At 43.2% G+C, this 20,278-nt stretch overlaps 1 protein-coding gene across 1 annotated transcript in view; it reads left to right on the top strand.

The window, feature by feature from the left end:
• LOC115147307 (glutamate receptor ionotropic, NMDA 2B-like) overlaps window positions 1-15,183 on the top strand; it is a 129,543-nt gene extending 114,360 nt beyond the window's left edge. The window contains 3 exon segments of the mRNA XM_029689487.1: window positions 4,725-4,963; window positions 7,470-9,260; window positions 9,262-15,183. Coding sequence (XP_029545347.1) covers window positions 4,725-4,963; window positions 7,470-9,260; window positions 9,262-10,092 — 2,861 coding nt within the window. The 3' untranslated portion in view covers window positions 10,093-15,183.
• The last annotated feature ends 5,095 nt before the right edge of the window (window positions 15,184-20,278 follow it).

The following is a 20,278-nucleotide window of genomic DNA, read 5'->3' as shown; positions in this document are numbered from 1 at the left end:
CTCTTTCGTATTGTCCGAGATTCCTAAAGATTGGAAAGCTGCCGCGGTCATCCCCCTCTTCAAAGGGGGAGACACTCTAGGCCCAAACTGTTACAGACCTATATCCATCCTGCCCTGCCTTTCTAAAGTCTTCGAAAGCCAAGTTATTAACAAACAGATCACTGATCATTTCGAATCCCACCATAACTTCTCCGCTGTGCAATCCGGTTTCCAAGCTGGTCACGGGTGCACCTCAGCCACACTCAAGGTACTAAACAATATCATAACCACCATCGATAAAAGACAGTACTGTGCAGCCATCTTCATCGACCTGGCCAAGGCTTTCGACTTAGTCAATCACCATATTCTTATTGGCAGACTAAATAGCCTTGATTTCTCAAATGACTGCCTTGACTGGTTCACCAACTACTTCACAGACAGAGCTCAGTGTGTCAAATCGGAGGGCCTGTTGTCCGGACCTCTGGCAGTCTCTATAGGGTACCACAGGGTTCAATTCTCGGGCCGACTCTTTTCTCTGTATATATCAACGATGTCACTCTTGCTGCGGGTGATTCCTTTATCCACCTCTTCGCAGACGACACCATTCTGTGTACATCTGGCCCTTCTTTGGACACTGTGCTAACAAACCTCCAAACGAGCTTCAATGCCATACAACACTTCTTCCGTGGCCTCAAACTGCTCTTAAACGCTAGTAAAACTAAATGCATGCTTTTCAACTGATCGCTGCCCGCACCCGCCCGCCCGACTAGCCACACTACTCTGGATGGTTCTGACTTAGAATATGTGGACAACTACAAATACCTAGGCGTCTGGCTAGACTGTAAACTCTCCTTCCAGACTCATATTAAACATCTCCAATCCAAGATTACATCTAGAATCGGCTCCCTATTTCGCAACAAAGCCTCCTTTACTCACGCTGCCAAACACACCCTCATAAAACTGACTATCCTACTGATACTCGACTAAAATAGCCCCCAACACAGCAAACTGGATGCAGTCTATCACAGTGCCATCCGTTTTGTCACCAAAGCCCCATATACCACCCACCACTGCGACCTGTACGCTCTCGTCGGCTGGCCCTTGCTACATATTTGTCGCCAGACCCACTGGCTCCAGGTCATCTATAAGTCTATGCTAGGTAAAGCTCCGCCTTATCTCAGCTCACTGGTCACCATAACAACACCCACCCTTAGCACGCGCTCCAGCAGGTATATCTCACTGGTCGTCCCCAAAGCCAACTCCTCCTTTGGCCGCCTTTCCTTCCAGTTCTCTGCTGCCGATGACTGTAACGAATTGCAAAAATCGCTGAAGTTGGAGTCTTATATCTCCCTCACTAACTTTAAGCATCAGCTATCTGAGCAGTTTACCGATCGCTGCAGCTGTACACAGCCCATCTGTAAATAGCCCATCCAGCTACCTACCTCATCCCCATATTGTTTTTATTTACTTTTTTGCTCTTTTGCACACCAGTATTTCTACTTGCACATCATCATCTGCACATCTAGCACTCCATTACTTCGCTACTATGGCCTATTTATTGCCTTACCTCCTTTTCTATTTGCACACACTGTATATAGACTTTTTCTATTGTGTTATTGACTGTACGTTTGTTTATTCCATGTGTAACTTTGTGTTGTTGTTTGTGTCGCACTGCTTTGCATTAGCTTGGCAAGGTTGCAGTTGTAAATGAGAACTTGTTCTCAACTGGCCTACCTGGTTAAATAAAAAAAATTACAATAATTGACTACAGCTCAGTGTTCAACACCATAGTGCCCACTAAGCTCCTCACTAAGCTAAAGACCCTGGGACTAAACACCTCCCTCTGCAACTGGACCCTGGACTTCCTAACAGGTCGCACAGGTGGTAAGGGTACGCAACAACACATCTGCCAGGCTGATCCTCAACACTGGGACCCCTCAGGGGTGTATGCTTAGTCCCCACCTGTACTCCCTGTTCACCCACGACTGCGTGGCCAAGCACAACTCCAACACCATCATTAAGTTTGCTGACGACACCACAGTGGTAGGCCTGATCCCCCAACAACGATGAGACAGCCTATTGGGAGTAGGTCAGAGACCTGGCAGTGTGTTGCCAGGACAACAACCTCTCCCTCAATGTGAGCAACACAAAGGAGCTGATCGTGGAAAAGGATGGCCGAACAGGCCCCCGTTAACGTCGAAAGAGCTGAAGTGGAGTGGGTCGAGAGTTTCAAGTTCCTTGGTGTCCATATCACCAACAAACTATCATGGTCCAAACACACCAAGACAGTTGTGAAGAGGGAACGACAATACCTTTTCCCCCTCAGGAGACTGAAAAGATTTAGCAAGGGTTGCCTAGTATGGCAACTGCTCGGCATCTGACCGTAAGGCACCATGGGTAGCACGTACAGCCCAGTACATCACTGGGGCCAAGCTTCCTGACATTCAGGACCTATATACTAGCCAGTGTCAGAGGAAGGCCCTAAAAGTTGTCAAAGACTCCAGTCACCATAAGACTGCTGAACAACTAATCAAATGGTCACCTGGACTATTTGACTCCCCCCTCCCCCTTTGACCCCCTCCCCCCCTTTGTTTTTACTCTGCTGCTACTCGCTGTTTATTATCAATGCATAGTCACTTTACAAATTACCTCGACTAACCTGTACCCCCGCATATTGACTCGTTATTGTTATGTAAATGTTTGTTACTTTTTGATTGATAATTTTTTTATTTTTTAACTTTAGTTTATTTAGTAAATATTTTACGAACAACATTTTTTTTAACTGCATTGTTGGATAAGGTCTTGTAAGTCTACACCTGTTGTATTCGGTGTATGTGACAAATAACATTTGATTTGATTTGTTCACTCCTGCACTGACGGTGCTCACACACAGCTGTAATGGCCACACACACACACAAACACACACAAACACGCACGCACGCACACACACACATATACACACAGTCACAATAACAATCAAAGACATGAGAAGCAACTTAATTAGTGTCTCACAATATTAAGTACAGTCCTCTCCGCTGTATCCCTCTTCACTGTATCCCTCTATGCTGCATCCCTCTCTAATGTATCCCTCTTCACTCCTTTCTCTACATTGTATCCCTCTCTACTGTATCCCACTTCACTGCATCCATCTACTGTATCCCTCTACACTGTATCTCTCACGCTGTATCCTTCTAGACTGTATCCCTCTCTACTATATCCCTCTCTACTGTATCCCTCTACACTGTATCCCTCTTCACTGGATCCCTCTACACTGTATCTCTCACACTGTATCCTTCTAGACTGTATCCCTCTCTACTATATCCCTCTCTACTGTATCCCTCTACACTGTATCCCTCTTCACTGGATCCCTCTACACTGTATCTCTCACACTGTATCCTTCTAGACTGTATCCCTCTCTACTATATCCCTCTCTACTGTATCCCTCTACAATGTATCCCTCTCTACTGTATCCCTCTACACTGTATCCCTCTCTACTGTATCCCTCTACACTGTATCCCTCTCTACTGTATCCCTCTTCACTGTATCCCTCTTCACTGTATCCCTCTCTACTGTATCCCTCTTCACTGTATCCCTCTACTCTATCCCTCTCTACTGTATCCCTCTTCAAATGCATCCCTCTACTCTATCCCTCTCTACTGTATCCCTCTCACTGTATCCCTCTACACTGTATATTTCTCTACTGTATCCCTTTACACTGTATCCCTCTCCGCTGTATCCATATCCACTGTATCCCTCTACTGTATCCCTCTTTACTGTATCCCTCTTTACTGTATCCCTCTTTACTGTATCCCTCTTTACTGTATCCCTCTTCACTGTATCCCTCTCTATTGTATCCCTCCTTACTGTATCCCTCCACACTGTATGCCTCTTCACTGTATCCCCCTCCATTTTATCCCTCTTCACTCTATCCCTCTGCACTGTATCCCTCTCACCTGTATCCATCTTCACTATATCCCTCAACATTGTATATCTCTCTCCACTGTATCCCTCTTTACTTTATCCCTCTTCACTGTATCCCTCTCTACTGTATCCCTCTTCACTGTATCCCCCTGCATTGTATCCCCCTGCATTGTATCCCTCTTTACTGTATCCCTCTTCATTGTATCCCCCTCTACTGTATCCCCCTTCATTGTATCCCTCTTCACTGTGTCCCTCCTCACTGTATCCCTCTGCACTGTATCCCTCTGTACTGTATCCCTCAGCACTCATGCCTTATACTATTCAAATACCTCACCTTTCCTTTCAGCACCTAGCTATATTCTCTTTCCATCTTCTCCTAACCTAACTCAATATAAACTGAACCAACCTAACCCATCCTCACTGTATATCCCCTCTAACCCCTAACCTACAACCGTATCATAAACTAACCCCTCCTTATACCCCCTCACCTTAACCTTATTATAAACTAACCCCTCCATATACCCCCTCACCCTAACCTTATTATAAACTAACCCCTCCATATACCCCCTCACCCTAACCTTATTATAAACTAACCCCTCCTTATACCCCCTCACCCTAACCTTATTATAAACTAACCCCTCCTTATACCCCCTCACCCTAACCGTATTAGAAACTAACCCCTCCATATACCCCCTCACCCTAACCTTATTATAAACTAACCCCTCTATATACCCCCTCTCCCCTAACCTTATCATAAACTAACCCCTCCTGCTAACCCCTCCTGCTATCCCCTCCTAACCCCCTCTATCTCCTGCTTATCCCAGGAGAGATGGAGGAGCTGGAGGCTCTGTGGCTGACGGGGATCTGCCACAACGAGAAGAACGAGGTGATGAGCAGCCAGCTGGACGTGGACAACATGGCAGGTGTCTTCTACATGCTGGGGGCGGCCATGGCTCTGTCGCTCATCACCTTCATTGCCGAGCACGCCTTCTACTGGCAACTGCGCTTCTGCTTCATGGGCTACTGCACCGGCAAGCCAGGCTTTACCTTCTCCATCAGCAGGGTGAGTTATTGGAGCACGTCTTTAACCGGACCGATACTTCCTGGTCGGGTTGCTAATACTCTGTGCTTATGCCACGTTCACGTCATGTCGGAAACTTGAGACTTCCCAGTTCAAATTAACGTAAGTTATTTGCGTAGAGCTTAATATTTGTTGATTCTGATACTTCCCAAGTGAGAAACTTGAGTATAATCTTTCTACAAAAAGTAAGCTGACATTATGTGAACGCAGCATAGTAAAACCTATACTAATAAGCTAATGATACTTTGTTAACTGTGATAGAGACATAGTAATGATACTACATGGTACCCTTTGAGCAAGGATAACAAAACGAGTATAACTACTGATATTGTGAACGCTAATAGAATTTAGGCTAATCCGTGCTAACGGTGCTAGCAAAACCTACATAACAATCATCGCCAATGGGCCTTCTGAAAGCCCTTTTAATATATGACACTAATGCTAAGGCTCTTACAGTTAGTTACATGCCCACTGATTCCAGTTGTGTAGAAGGGTAAAAACAAAACTTTATCACGGTGTTGTTGCATCGTTAAATGGGGACTGCTCTGAGGGGTGTTTATGCGGGTCATTTACCATGGCAGTTGTCATGGCAGTTATTATTGTAAGTCAGAGAGCTTGTTTACGCATGAAAAACAATTGCTTGAGGAACAATCACATTTGCATAATGTTACATTTTAAGAGGGGGGGGGGAATGTTTTTGTTGTTGCACGCTCATTGAACTCAATTATCATTAATTTGAGAAACAGTCGCAAATGTTTACCTGCCTGAACTTCTTAAGAAAGGTTTTTCTTATATCCTCTTGAGCATTTTGAAAATACAGTTTTCTCTACTGTATCCTTCCTCTTTTGGGAGCTCGACGATAGTTACTCTGTAATACAGCAATAATGGTTTTATGCAAAGTACATCAAATAGTTTACATGTAGGGAGAGCCTCGATAGAATACAAATTCAGTATTTATTGGTTCAAGCGTACAGGTGTTGATGTTATTTGGCAGTTGCATTACAGCATTCATTTTCACCCTCTACACTATTACAGACTACCCCTCGTCTAACTACTGCCGTCTGCAAGAGATATTAGTCTAGTACAGATTTCTATGCCTGGTTTAGCGCTCCAGTTGTGGAGGGACAGAGGGGGGAAAAATGAGAAAGTGTAGCGCTCAACCAATCTGCACACATACAGGGCGAGTGAGTGAGTGAGTGAGTGAGTGAGTGAGTGAGTAAGTGAGTGAGTGAGTGAGAGAGAGAGAGAGAGAGAGAGAGAGAGAGAGAGAGAGAGAGAGAGAGAGGACAGAAAGAAAGAGAGGGCATATGATGAGACCAAAAGGAACAGATATCATGTGACGAGAGGAAAAGGAAATCTGTCCGTGAAGAAGAATGATTAAACATAAAAGGGGAACAGAAGGAACAGAGGAGCACAAAAGGAAAGATGTGCCAGTAACCTCTGTCCGATCACCTTTATGGAGGGATTGTATGGACATACGTAGATAGATAAAGAAAGTCCCGTTGGAGGAGAAGCTTCACCGTGGCGACCAGGAGGTAATGGAGATAAAATAAGACAAAAAAAGACACAAAGAAAGAGTGAAAGAGAAATAAAAGAGAGAAAGAGTAGAAGAAAGAATAATGAATTCAGGGGGCCAGGGGCCAGACTAAGAGATGGACAAAAAAATGGCTTTGACATGACGCCCCTGATGAACAGTGACACATGTTTTCACTGGCAGGCAATGATCTTTCTTTTTTTTTTAATCTGGAATGGCATGAGAAACGCCAACCCCCAGCGCTGATCCTAACATACATGCCTTGATTTGTTGGCAGGTGTCACCTCTTAGAATTACTGTCCTCACAATGCCAAATTCAAACCAGATAATAACATAACATTTCAACAAAACCACAACCGCCTTTCATTTCGCAGAATATTTTAAAATACTTTTATTGCATGATTCATTTTTGTGACGTGTCTTTACGAGAGGGGGGTTGGATTGCCCCAGGAAAAGTGCTGTCAGCTGAATTTAAATTGAATTGATTAAACGTATTGATTGGTTGGTCAAAACTAGACACTAACGGTGCTCCTGTCATTATCAATCAAGTCTCTGATCTGCCCTCCAACACTGGGTCTGAGTGAGAGGAGGAGAGGAGAGGCTCTGAGCCTCTGCAGGGGCCAAAGCTCTGTCTGCTTCCCAGGGAGAACGTATTGATGAACTCACCCCTATTACTGTTTAATAGGGTGTAAACAAGGTGGCCAGATGAAACACTGCAATGCATTAACCTCTCTCTCTTTGTCTCTCTCTCTCATCTCATCTCTCTCCACCTTTCCACCTCCCGTCCGCTTTCTAATGCTCGTCCACCAATCTACCCTATTTCTATTTTCGTCAATCTGTCTTTGTGTTGGTTTCTTTCGCTTGCTCCCCCTCTCCCCGTGTTTTTCTCTCTCTCCCTCTCCTCCTGTTTCTTTACCATTCTCTATCCCCCCTATTCATCTGTTCCTCCAACAGGGCATCTGGAGTTGTATCCACGGGGTCCAGATCGAGGAGAACAAGTCGGCCATGGACTCTCCATCGGCCACCATGAACATGAACATGAACAACACCCACTCCAACATCCTGCGACTGCTCCGCACAGCCAAGGACATGACCGCCATCCCGGGGGTCAACGGCTCGCCGCACACGCACGGCGCCCTGGACTACGGTGGCCACCACCGTGGCGGCGGCGAGTCGCCCAGCATCTACGACATATCTGACCACCGGCGCAGCTTGCAAGAGCGCAAGGCCCCGCCGCCGCCCTACCTACCCGAGGACAACATGTTCAGCGACTACATCAGCGAGGTGGAGAGGACTTTTGGCAACTTGCCCCTGAAGGACAACAACCTGTACCAGGACCATTACCTGCACCACCACTCAGGCCCGGGACCCGGGCTGGCTCTGGGTATGTCCGGCCCCCCGCCTATCAGGCCGAGTAGCTTAGGCAGTACCAGTTCATTGGAGGGAGGGATGTTTGATTGTGACAGTTTAGGGGGAGGGGTAGCGCCCATATTCACCACACAGCCCCGCGTTGCCTCCCTGACTCACAGGAACACCAATAAGTTTGACCTGATCGCCGACCACACCTCGGCCTCAGGCTCCGGTCAGCAGGGGGGTCAGTTCAAGTCGAACGACCTCTACGGGAGGTTCTCCTTCAAAGGCGGGGCGTCCAGTTCTGGGTTTATCGACAGGGGCGGTCACGACAGGTACTGCATGGGTGGAGGAGGAGGGGGTGGCGGGGGCTCGGGGGGCGATGATGTGTCGGATATATCCTCACACACCATCACCTACGGCAATCTGGAGGGCAACGCCAAGAGGCGTAAACAGTACAGGGACAGCTTGAAAAAGAGGCCCCACTCAGCCAAATCCAGACGGGAGCAGGACGAGATTGATTACCGGAGGCGAGCCCACCACCATCACACCGTCCACCACCACTTCTCCCGCGGGCCCCTGGGACACCGCTCGGCCTCCCCACCCCTGGTCCCCTCTGAGCGGAAGAGAGGAGGAGGTGGAGGAGGTGGAGGAGGAGGGGGTAACTCTTCACCTTACTTATTCCGCGACAAAGAAAATCTGAGGGAGTTCTATGCGGAGCAGTTCCATTCCAAGGAGGGCTCTGCCAAGTGGGAGCATGTGGATATGTCCGACGGGCCTTGTCCGATGGGCAGTAGGGGAGGAGGAGTCGGTGGCGGTAATAGTGGTAGTGGCATTTGTAAGAGCCTAGTGCCCGTGGAGGATTTCCTGAAAGGTAACAAACCCAAGAAGTCAGAGAGTAAAAGTGGCGTAGTCGGAGGAATGGGCTTGGGGTTGTCAGGACAACAGGCCCACACTTGTTGGGAGAAGAACATGTCTGAAGTGGGGGGTGGAGGCATAGCAGGGGGTGACTGGGAGTGTCGGAATCACAGTGGTGGTGGCGGGGGAGGAGGGAAGTCCATCTCTCACCATGGAGGAGGGGGCACCTGTACGCATGGGAGCGCTAGTGGCGGAGGGGGAGGAGGGGGTGGGAGCGCTAGTGGCGGAGGGGGAAATAGTCGTCCAAGCTCTGCTACTTGCAAACGGTGCGAGTCGTGTAAGAAACCAGGCAACCTGTATGACATCAGTGAAGATAACCTCATATTTAGCCAGATTGGGGGTGGAGGGGGGAAGAGTGGTGATGTGGGGGGTGCTGGCCAATCACAAAGTCATGCACAGCGCAGGAAGCTAGGGCCAGGTGGGCGGGTGTTACGGAGGCAACACTCCTACGACACGTTTGTGGATTTGCAGAAGGGGGGGGGGCGGCGGACGCATGGGCGGGGGTGGAGGAGGAGGTGGGGGAGGAGGGGGAGGAGGGGGAGGGGGGCAGCTCCTCCCACCCAGAAGCGTGAGCTTGAAAGACAAAGACCGCTACATGGAGGGCGTTAGCCCATACGCCCAAATGTTTGCCCAGTACGCGGAGAGGGACAGAGATAGTCCCTCCTTTTTCAGTCGGGGTGGTAGTGAGCGGGAGAGGGCGAAAGGAGGCTCCTCCTTCAGTTTGTTCCGAGGCGAACGAGGCGAAGGTGGGTTGCACCGTCGGTCGGTGGGGGAGAAAGACATGAGGGACAGGGATAGAAGAATGATGGGAGGTGGAGGTGGAGGTGGTGGGGGCGGTAGTGGAAAAGGGGCCAGGACTTACTCCTTGTCTAAATCTCTCTACCCAGATAAGGTGACCCAGAACCCCTTCATCCCAACCTTCGGCGATGACCAGTGTCTATTACATGGCGGCAAACCGTACTACGTCAAAATGTCTCCACAGCAACAGCAACAACCGCCACAGCATCTCCTCAACAACAGCCGCGGGGACTTCCGAGGCTCCATGGGGGTGCCTTCATATTTGCCGGCGTCAGCCACAACGGGGGTCATGTCCAATGTGACCCCCAGGTTCCCCAATGATCTGTGTCTCGGGGGAGGGTTGGGGGGGCCCATGGGGAACCACCATGGTCCCAGACTGGGAGGCAACAAGCTACTGCCGGTCAGGGACGGGGGGTTAGGGTTGGTGGGGCAGGGCGGCCAGAGACCCTTCAATGGCTCGAGCAACGGCCACGTTTACGAGAAGCTCTCCAGCATCGAGTCTGACGTCTGAAAGAAAGACATGGAGCTAGAGAACAGGATAATTGCTTCTCCGTCTGAGGAGAACGAATAGACGCTACATTGTGGACATCGTTCTCATATTTCTAACTGAGGAAGGTTAGTTGGACAATGGACACTGCGGACAGAGTGAAGGAAAATGAAGGAACTGTCAAGTGTAACAGAAAGCGACACGACTTCTAATGAGGAAATGAATGGATTCTGCTGCTTGACTCTGAGGGAGGAGGAGAGAAATCTCTCCTCCGTTTCTCCTCTCCTTCTTCACTCCCTCTTTTATCTTTCCCTCTCTTCCGCTCGCCTGCTGTTCCTTACACCAAAACGAACATTTTGCTTAGCTATCAGAAATACAATCAAATTAATGAAAAATCTAATACTTTTCTTGAAGTAACAGGGTAAACTAACAATAATTGTATTGATAATGTTGTTAATGATATTATTGAATATAATTAAATTGTTTAAGATGTTCAGTTTGGGCTCGTTTTCTTTTTTTTTAATAGTTCATGTTGTTATATATTTGTACTGTTGTTAATTATTTGCTAGGCCACCATATTACAGGAGACTAATAGACTATTTGTTTGGAAGAAATGTTACTTAAGTACCAATACTTTTAGGTTCTGTAATTCAGATTTCTTCTTAATTCTTGATTATCCATATTTTCTGTTCTTGGAGTGCTGTGAAAAAGTATACTGTATGTGAAAGGCATGATTTGCTGAGTACATTTTCCATATACTTGACATCTTATAGTGAAGGAGAAAGTACTTATGTGGCATCATACTGGTTTGCAGTTTAGATTTCTTGTTTTGCCTGGCAGTACGTCGGGAGTAGTGGTGATCTCAGATACCGAGCGGGATGTGCCTTACTGAACTCACTACAATCATAAAGATATGAAGACTCCTCCTCCTATCGGTAGAAAGGGTGTTCATTCTGTGGACAATTCAGTTATTAACTAGTAATTCATAAAGTGGTTATCATGTTCTCTGAGAATCCGCTTAGCTGAGATTTTGCTTTAAACGAGATCCACCCACCTGAAAGGAGAGAGAGTTGCATCATGGAAGATGTAGTTTTCTGCTCGTTTCACTCGGGTGCTAGTCAAGAGGATCTTATCTCACCCTTTAGCTTTCTATAAATCATTTGATTTACCGTTTTAAATCCCAACATATCACAAGTCCCCCTTATATACCCAAAGGTAAACTATGAATTACACTTATTATAATTTTTATATATATTTTTTTTTTACTTGGCATAGATGCAGTATTTGCTAAATATATGTAAATCCCCTTGTATGCCTATATGTTGCTGGGAAGTGATTCAATGGAGTTGGACTTTTTCTACTTTTAAGATATGGTCTTAATGGACTGTTGGACCATGGTCTGGGAATGGAGAGATGAACAGCAGGACGTGTTATTTCATTTGTATTATGGCAGTAAGCTGTTGCTGCTATATTATCAAGACGCGTTTATTAGAAGGGGGATGGGCGGGGAGTGGTGTGCTGTGAACACAGGGAGGAAAGAAAGTCTCAGTTGGTTTATTTATGGTTTATTTATTTCATTTCACCCAGTCACTGTACTGTTACTGCACTGTATACTCTATGTCTCTCCTTAATTCACGTCAAGGACTTGATCAAACCACTAATCATGTTTGACTTACTTAGAATGTGTTATAATTTCTGAGATAATTCAGATATCACTAAAGGTGGTCACTTGAGATGGGGATTTGGGAGAAAAATCACTATTTCACTATTTGTTAGCTTTTTTTCTTTCCTTGTGAATACCAAAACAAATCAATCACTTTATACAGGCCACACAAGACAGTCTGGATGTAACATTCAGTAAATCTCAGTAAACTTTCAACATTTTGCCGAAGATGATTATGGAAAGTTCTGGCAATTTCCATCAATGGCTTGATACATAAGTAGGATAAAAGGACAATGACGTATGTGAAGCTTGAGTACTTGACCAGAGCAGGATTACCATTAGCCTAGTATTAGCAAGAATTCTTAATCTCTGCGTTTAAAATAAAACCTTATTTGAATAATTCTGTCTATTTCAACCAGAACAACCACTTTTCATCTATCACGGCAAATATCTTATGAATTTACAAATGTGATTGAAGGCACTGGACAGTATTTTCCTTTTGGAAAAAAGTCCTCACAACTGTCCTGGAAGGTACTTGGTGGAAGGTGGAGAAAAGCAAACCAATGCAATGATTAAAATGAAAAAACGTTGAATCTCCACATAGTGTTGAAAGTAACGTTTTCCCCCCTATTCTATTAGCATAGAGTCCAGTGGTTTGTTTATCATGTCTTTGCCAATGTCTCTGGGTCGCTTCCATCAATGATAACCTCATGTCCATGGAAGATGACCTCAAAGCTACAACTTATCACAGACAGATATCCAGGTCCAAGCTGTATTTGTGTTCACCTCCATGTCATTGTTGTAATATACAATTTAGGACCCCTCATATCTTCATTTTATTTATTCTATTTATGAATTACTTTAAGTTATAGCTGTCTGAAATATTACATTTCTAAGTGATTTGTCATTTTGCCAAACCAAATTGTAAGATCTAAGCACAATCAGTGTAATTGATTAGTTGATCAATACTTGTACATCCCTATTGAAACTTTGAAAGATTTGTCCTTCTTTCATGACTGACAAGTCAGTGTGTATGATATTGAGTCAGTGTATAAGGACATGTGTTCGTAAGGACATGCATGCATCAGTGGAATTTTTTTATTTTCCCTTTTTTACTTAGACTCTATTTTATCCCAAAAGTGGATGTTTGGGAATGATATCTGGACTTTTTAATCGATTTAATTGATTCTGATCCTTGTTGGTGTGTGTTTGTCTCTGTAAAAAGACAAATAGAATTTTGCTCTGAAAATGGTCGTTATTTTAAAATATTTCAAATTCAGTAAACAGAATTGTCAATAGGAATAATTGCTATGACAGAAATAGTTTCAACAGATTTATTATGGTACCAGAAGAAGTGTAAGAAAAGAAGTTCAGGCTTCTCTGCTCCTCTTGATGTTTGGTTGTAAATACCTGTGAATGAGGTGAAGGTATTGGTATTATTAGATGCCTGTGAATGAGGTGAAGGTATTGGTATTATTAAATGCCTGTGAATGAGGTGAAGGTATTGGTATTATTAGATGCCTGTGAATGAGGTGAAGGTATTGGTATTATTAGATGCCTGTGAATGAGGTGAAGGTATTGGTATTATTAAATGCCTGTGAATGAGGTGAAGGTATTGGTATTATTAGATGCCTGTGAATGAGGTGAAGGTATTGGTATTATTAGATGCCTGTGAATGAGGTGAAGGTATTGGTATTATTAAATGCCTGTGAATGAGGTGAAGGTATTGGTATTATTAGATGCCTGTGAATGAGGTGAAGGTATTGGTATTATTAGATGCCTGTGAATGAGGTGAAGGTATTGGTATTATTAAATGCCTGTGAATGAGGTGAAGGTATTGGTATTATTAAATGCCTGTGAATGAGGTGAAGGTATTGGTATTATTAGATGCCTGTGAATGAGGTGAAGGTATTGGTATTATTAAATGCCTGTGAATGAGGTGAAGGTATTGGTATTATTAAATGCCTGTGAATGAGGTGAAGGTATTGGTATTATTAAATGCCTGTGAATGAGGTGAAGGTATTGGTATTATTAAATGCCTGTGAATGAGGTGAAGGTATTGGTATTATTAAATGCCTGTGAATGAGGTGAAGGTATTGGTATTATTAAATGCCTGTGAATGAGGTGAAGGTATTGGTATTATTAAATGCCTGTGAATGAGGTGAAGGTATTGGTATTATTAAATGCCTGTGAATGAGGTGAAGGTATTGGTATTATTAAATGCCTGTGAATGAGGTGAAGGTATTGGTATTATTAAATGCCTGTGAATGAGGTGAAGGTATTGGTATTATTAAATGCCTGTGAATGAGGTGAAGGTATTGGTATTATTAAATGCCTGTGAATGAGGTGAAGGTATTGGTATTATTAAATGCCTGTGAATGAGGTGAAGGTATTGGTATTATTAAATGCCTGTGAATGAGGTGAAGGTATTGGTATTATTAAATGCCTGTGAATGAGGTGAAGGTGTTGGTATAACGTTTTTATGAAGTGATGAACCAGCTTTGATTTTCAATGCTTTTGCTTGTTTTTCCCTAAAACCTCTCTTTCTTCAGTAAGTTTCTTTCTTTCTTTCTTTCTTTCTTTCTTTCTTTCTTTCCCTCTTTCTTTCTTTCTTTCTTTCTGTTGTTGTATGTGCCTCAGTACATACGCTTGATTACCTCTGTGTGTGTGTGTGTGTGTGTGTGTGTGTGTGTGTGTGTGTGTGTGTGTGTGTGTGTGTGTGTGTGTGTGTGTGTGTGTGTGTGTGTGTGTGTGTGTGTGTGTGTGTGTGTGTGTGTAAAGAGAGAACTGTTGACTGATGTTCTGTATTGTAGTGCTGTATGTAAATAACTTACCTCCCTCTAGCAGACTTTTAATAAAAGTGTACAAAATGGCTGAAAGTAAGAACCTTTTGGGTGACATCTTTGATTTGAAGGTTCCCTGCTAAAATTGTTTTATAAAAAATGAAAGGCCACATATGTGCAAGCTTGTAATTTGTTGAAAGAGTGCACACCTAAAGTAGTAGAGACTATTTTTACAGCAAGTTGATGTATTTCCTTTCACTTTAATTTGGTAAAAGACCGGCATACACACTTGTTTTTGTTACACAACTAATGGTAATAACATTAGTGGCTATTACATAAGCACAACATCATGACTCTGTACTACATTTTTACAAGTTAGAATTTTTCTTCTTTGGCAACCCTTTATTTTACTTGTTTCCAAGAGAAAATGTTAACACAACCATTTCTAGAACTGTACAGATTGTGAAAATGTATATATGACTAAACATTTCAGTCACTCTTTAATTTTTGTATGGGAAGAAATGACATGTGTTAAAGAATAATAACAAATGTGATTAAATATTTAATAATATTTAAAATTAGGATAATTAAACACAGTCGATGTGAAAATAAGTGCTAAGAAATATTCTTCTTCTGTCTCTTTGTACTAAACAAAGTGTTGAGTATTAATAAAAAAAAATGAAATCATGTTATTTGTGAAATTCCTAAGTTTTCTTATTTTTCCCCTCTAAACAGATTCAGAACATTCATTCATGGTCTTTCATTTGTCTGCGATTCATGATAATGTATATGTTTTTGTATATATTGGAATTATCTGGCTCGAAGGACCAATACCTTAAATGGTCATTCAGCAGTTAAAACAATAGAAAAGTGTCCTCCCTGCCCCTGTTTCGTTTTTTTTATATATATATAATGGGGCTGGAGAATTGTAACCACTTTCAACTTCCTAGACAGAGCTATGGATGGATGCAAGGACTTACCAGCCATGATATCAATATTATAGTTGTAACCATGTTTTGACTCTATATAGTGTTTGTTTAAATTTAATTAGTTTACAAATATTGGAGTAAAACAAGCTTATATTTTGGCTTCTGGTGGGGTACAACAGCTCATGAGGCATTTATAACTTATATTCTTCAAGAATCAATGGGTACATATGAAGTCCAAAAATGGATGTATTAACTGCAGATTGCCCCTTTAAAGGTGCAGGGCCTTTTCAAGTGTTCTCAGATTCATCTGTCATTTAAATGGCCAGTATCACTCGTCCTCTTTAATCCTGTTGCTGTATTGTCACTTTCATCCAGGACACCTGTCCATCCTCCCGTTCCTCTCATCCCCTTTTACCTTTCATCTTGTCTCTCCGTAGTTCTCCTTTTTCTGCATTTTCGTATCTTCTGTCTGTTTTTTTCTTTCACAAGTAGGACACTGAATTGAGATTCGAGGTTACTCAAGATGTTGGAGAGGCAGGTTTGTGGGCCAGGACAGACGGAGAGGGAGGTGACGAATGACCCACTGATAAAAAGTGAACCAGTAGGATATTGTATACAGAATTTGAAAGACTCCAAATTCTCCTCCTGAGACTCTCTCTCCGTCTCTCTTTCTTCTGAAAGAGCTCTGACCAGCAACAAGGGAGATATTTAAAGAAACCAGTCATCCACAAAACCCTCTTTGAGATTTTGGTAAAGCATATCTCTGTATCTATATTTGTAAAACTCAATATCTCTGCTATGATCCTATGTCATTGAGAGATAAATAATTAGCTAGTGCTATAAACAACACTGATAGAACAAGAACACATTGATAGAACACATTGATAGAACACATTGCAACACATGTAACTACTTGACAATTAACCGTTACCTAGCAACTGGCTCTTTTTTCAAGAGATGGGGAGAGTGGAGGATTTATACTGTATACTCTCACTGTCTTAGTGGATTGGATGGGAAAATGAATCAACATACAATACCAAAATGGAAAGTACAGCCTGAGCCGAACATCTACAGAGAGAGAGAGAGAAAATGGGGGATGGAATGCAGATTAAGAAGTAGAGATGAAAGACTGAAGCCCCATTTATACCTGGTGCTAACATGGGTTGTGTGTCCAAATCTTGTCCACATTCTGATTGTGCCCACATTTTTGTGTCTGCATTGTGACCAAATTTCCTGATCCATCCCTGTATGCAAATTATTTCACAGCTATTCTTTCCAATAATAAGTTATTTATTTGAAGACATGTTGGTGGCATAAGTCAATGGTGCAGCCTGTCAATGATGTTAGAGGCCGGTATAATGATGATTTAAGTGGTTTCACTGCCCAGATTGGTCTACACAATGCGTCTTTTAATCGTGTAAACCTGTCTAAAAATGCGATATCAATCAGGATGTGGATAAGATCAGGAAAAAGGACGCATGTTAGAACCAGGTATAAACAGGGCTAGAGAGAAACAACGGAGGATGACAAGCAGAGATGGGAGAGTAGAGGCAGGTTGGAAAAGAGGGAAAGAGAAAGACGAAACATTTTATACTGCGGCTCTGCGGATGACAAGCAAGAGTCGGGGAAGAGGAGAGGAGAGAAAGGAGAGAAGGAACGGTTGCTGTAGAAACGCTTGGCAAAGTTTTAATGAGGGCACAAAGTTCGATCCTTATGCCCACAACACATCCACACTCACACACACACAGTATATATACCAGCTGGCTTTAGTATTACTCTTTGTGACTACAGCTAACGGGAAAAAAAATATCTACAAACCTTCACAGATCCCTCTAACACCAAAGTCCCAAATGAATAACAGGATAGGGAGTCACCCTTTAAAGTCAGATAGCCAAACATAACAATGTGGCATACAACATCCTCTCCAATAGTAGCATTTTGTTCTGTTGTGTATTGATAATGTGGTACTCTAAAATCAATTGTGTGGCGATTGGTTTTGAATCTAATGATGATCACGCTTCCATGCAAATGACTGAATTATTTTCATGGCCATGCAGCCACAGTTGGCTAGTTCTGAATGAGATGATCAGACAGTTGAGACTTGATGAGTTTGTTTAATGAATATGTCATTGCTCTCTCATGGGTTGATACACATAACAACTACAGATGCACATCTTTGTTTATAATGAAGCAGAGATAGATATCAGATTTTGATACATTATAATTATTTTGTTAATTTCTCGCTCTTTCACCTTTGACCTCTCACCTCACACTGAACTTAGAACCCTAACACTAACTTTCCTACTATCACACTCCTCCGTAGTCCACAATCCCTCCCGTTATCTCTCACTCGCATTCTCCAGCATCCTAACTTGTCCGTTGTTGTATACTCTCACCCTCCTCCTCCTCACCACTCTAGTCCCCCTCTCAGGGACCGCCTTCTTCAAGGTGTACCTCGTCAGTCTCGCTGCGCCACCTCTCATGCTCCGAGGTGGCAGAGCCCTGCTACCGCCACCCCCTCCCTCCTCCCCCTCGTCCCTGTAGCCGTGGCGACGGAGGAATGGTTCCAGGGTTGCCAGGCGATGGGTGAGTTCCGTGATACGCCTGTGCAGCAGAGTGACTTCCCTGAAGAGATCGTTGAGCGACTCGGACAGAGGGCGCACCCTGCAGGACACAAAGAGTAACTTAGCAACAGGCACTTCAAACTGGCAATCAATCACACTTTAAGAAACTGGACAGTAACTTCAAATTATTCATCTGCACTGGTCAATATTTTGGAGAGTCAAAACAGGAACTTAGCAACATCAATCTACAATGTCATTCACACATTGTTGGACAGATTAAATAACTTTATAGGCCTACAACTTCATTATAGAGACATACAGTGCCTTCAGAAAGTATTCACCCCCGTCACTTTATTCACATTTTGTTGTGTTATTTTAAATTGATGAAATTTAGTTTTTGGGGGGGTCACAAGCCTACACATACCACATAATGTCAAAGTAGAATTATGTTTTTAGACATTTTTACAAATGAATTACAAATGAGAAGCTGAAATGTCTTGAGTCAATAAGTATTCAACACCTTTGTTATGATAAGCCTAAATAAGTAAGGAGTAGAGATTTTCTTAACAAGTCACATAATAAGTTGCATGGATCACTCTGTGAGTAATAATCGTGTTAGCATGATTTTTTTAATCACTACCTCCTCTCTGTACCCCAGTGAATTTCAAGCACAGATTCAACCACAAAGACCAGGGAGGTTTTCCAATGCCTCGCAAAGAAGGGCACCTATTGGTAGATTGGTAAAATAAAAAAATCAGACATTGAATATCTTTTAGCATGGTGAAGTTATTAATTACACTTTGGAGTGTGTATCAATACACCTAGTCACTACAAAGATAATACTGCAAAAATGTGGCAAAGCAATTCACTTTTTGTCCTGAATACAAAGTGTTGTGTTTGGGGCAAATCCAATACAACACATTACTGAGTATCACTCTTCATATTTTGAAGCATAGTGGTGGCTGTACCGTGTTATGGGTATGCTTGTAATCGTTAAGGAGTTTTTCAGGATAAAAAATAAATGAAATGGAGCTAAGCACAGGAAAAATCCTAGAGGAAAACCTGGTTCAGTCTGCTTATCAACAGACACTGGGAGACAGTCACCTTTCAGCAGGACAATAATGGAAAACAAGGTAAAATATACACTGGAGTTGCTTACCAGGAAGACAGTGAATGTTCCTGAGCGGCTTAGTTACAGTTTTGACTTAAATCGGCTTGAAAATCTATGGCAGGACTTGAAAATGGTTGTCTAGCAATGATCAACAACCAATTTGACAGCTTGAAGAATTTTAAATGGGCAAATGTTGTACAATCCAGGTGTGGAAAGCTCTTAGAGACCCAGAAAGACAGCTGTAATCGCTGCTAAAGGTGTTTCTAACATGTGTTGACTCAGGGGTGTGAATAATTATGCAAATGAGGTATTTCTGTATTTAATTTTCAATACATTTACAAAAATGTCTAAAAACATGTTTTACTTTGTCATTATGGAGTAATGTCTGTAGATGGGTGAGAAAAAAATATATACTTAATCTGTTTTGAATTCAGGCTGTAACACAACACAATTTGGAATAAGTCAAGGGGTATGAATACTTTCTGAAAGTACTGTAAAATGGATTTGTACACTCTCTGTTGACCTATACCACAGTAAAGATGTTCCTCTGGTACTCCTACCTGGAGTAGTCAGGGAGCAGGGTGCTGGGCTGAGAGTGGAGTAGGGTCTTGATCTCGTTGAAGATGCGTTTTCCCCAGACGTCCAGGACTCTGGTCACACTGCGGACGGTGGTCACGTTCACACTCTCAGCTGCAACCACAACCCCAGAGAAAAGGAAGAAGAGACGTTATTATGAAAGACCAGTCTTTTTCACTTCTGCTTTTTCTTTCCTTGACGTCAACTGAGTAGGCTGGGTGGATGTTCTTATTTATTAGCTTACCTCCCTCCCGGTAGTTCCAGTACCCATAATCCAGTTCGTTTCCCTCGCCAACGGACTGGGCCATGGTCGCCATGGCAGCCAGAAGCAGCATCACAGTTTGAGGGGCCATGATGAGAAGACACAGCCCTTTATGAAAAAGAAAAGGAAAACTCAACAAGAATGATTGAAAAAAATCTGCCAATTAGCCAAAATCAGTTCACTGTGACATTACAACAATTTCATTACATTCAGAAGAAATAGGGAAAGTCCGAGACAGAGAGAAGAACCAGAAAGAGGGAGAGAGAGAGAGAGGGTGTGTGAGAGAGAGAGAGAAGAGTGAAGAAAACATTTTTTTTTCCGC

Source organism: Salmo trutta, chromosome 14, assembly GCF_901001165.1.
Source record: "Salmo trutta chromosome 14, fSalTru1.1, whole genome shotgun sequence".
NCBI lineage: Eukaryota > Metazoa > Chordata > Actinopteri > Salmoniformes > Salmonidae > Salmo > Salmo trutta.
This window is presented reverse-complemented; position numbering and strand designations above follow the sequence as displayed.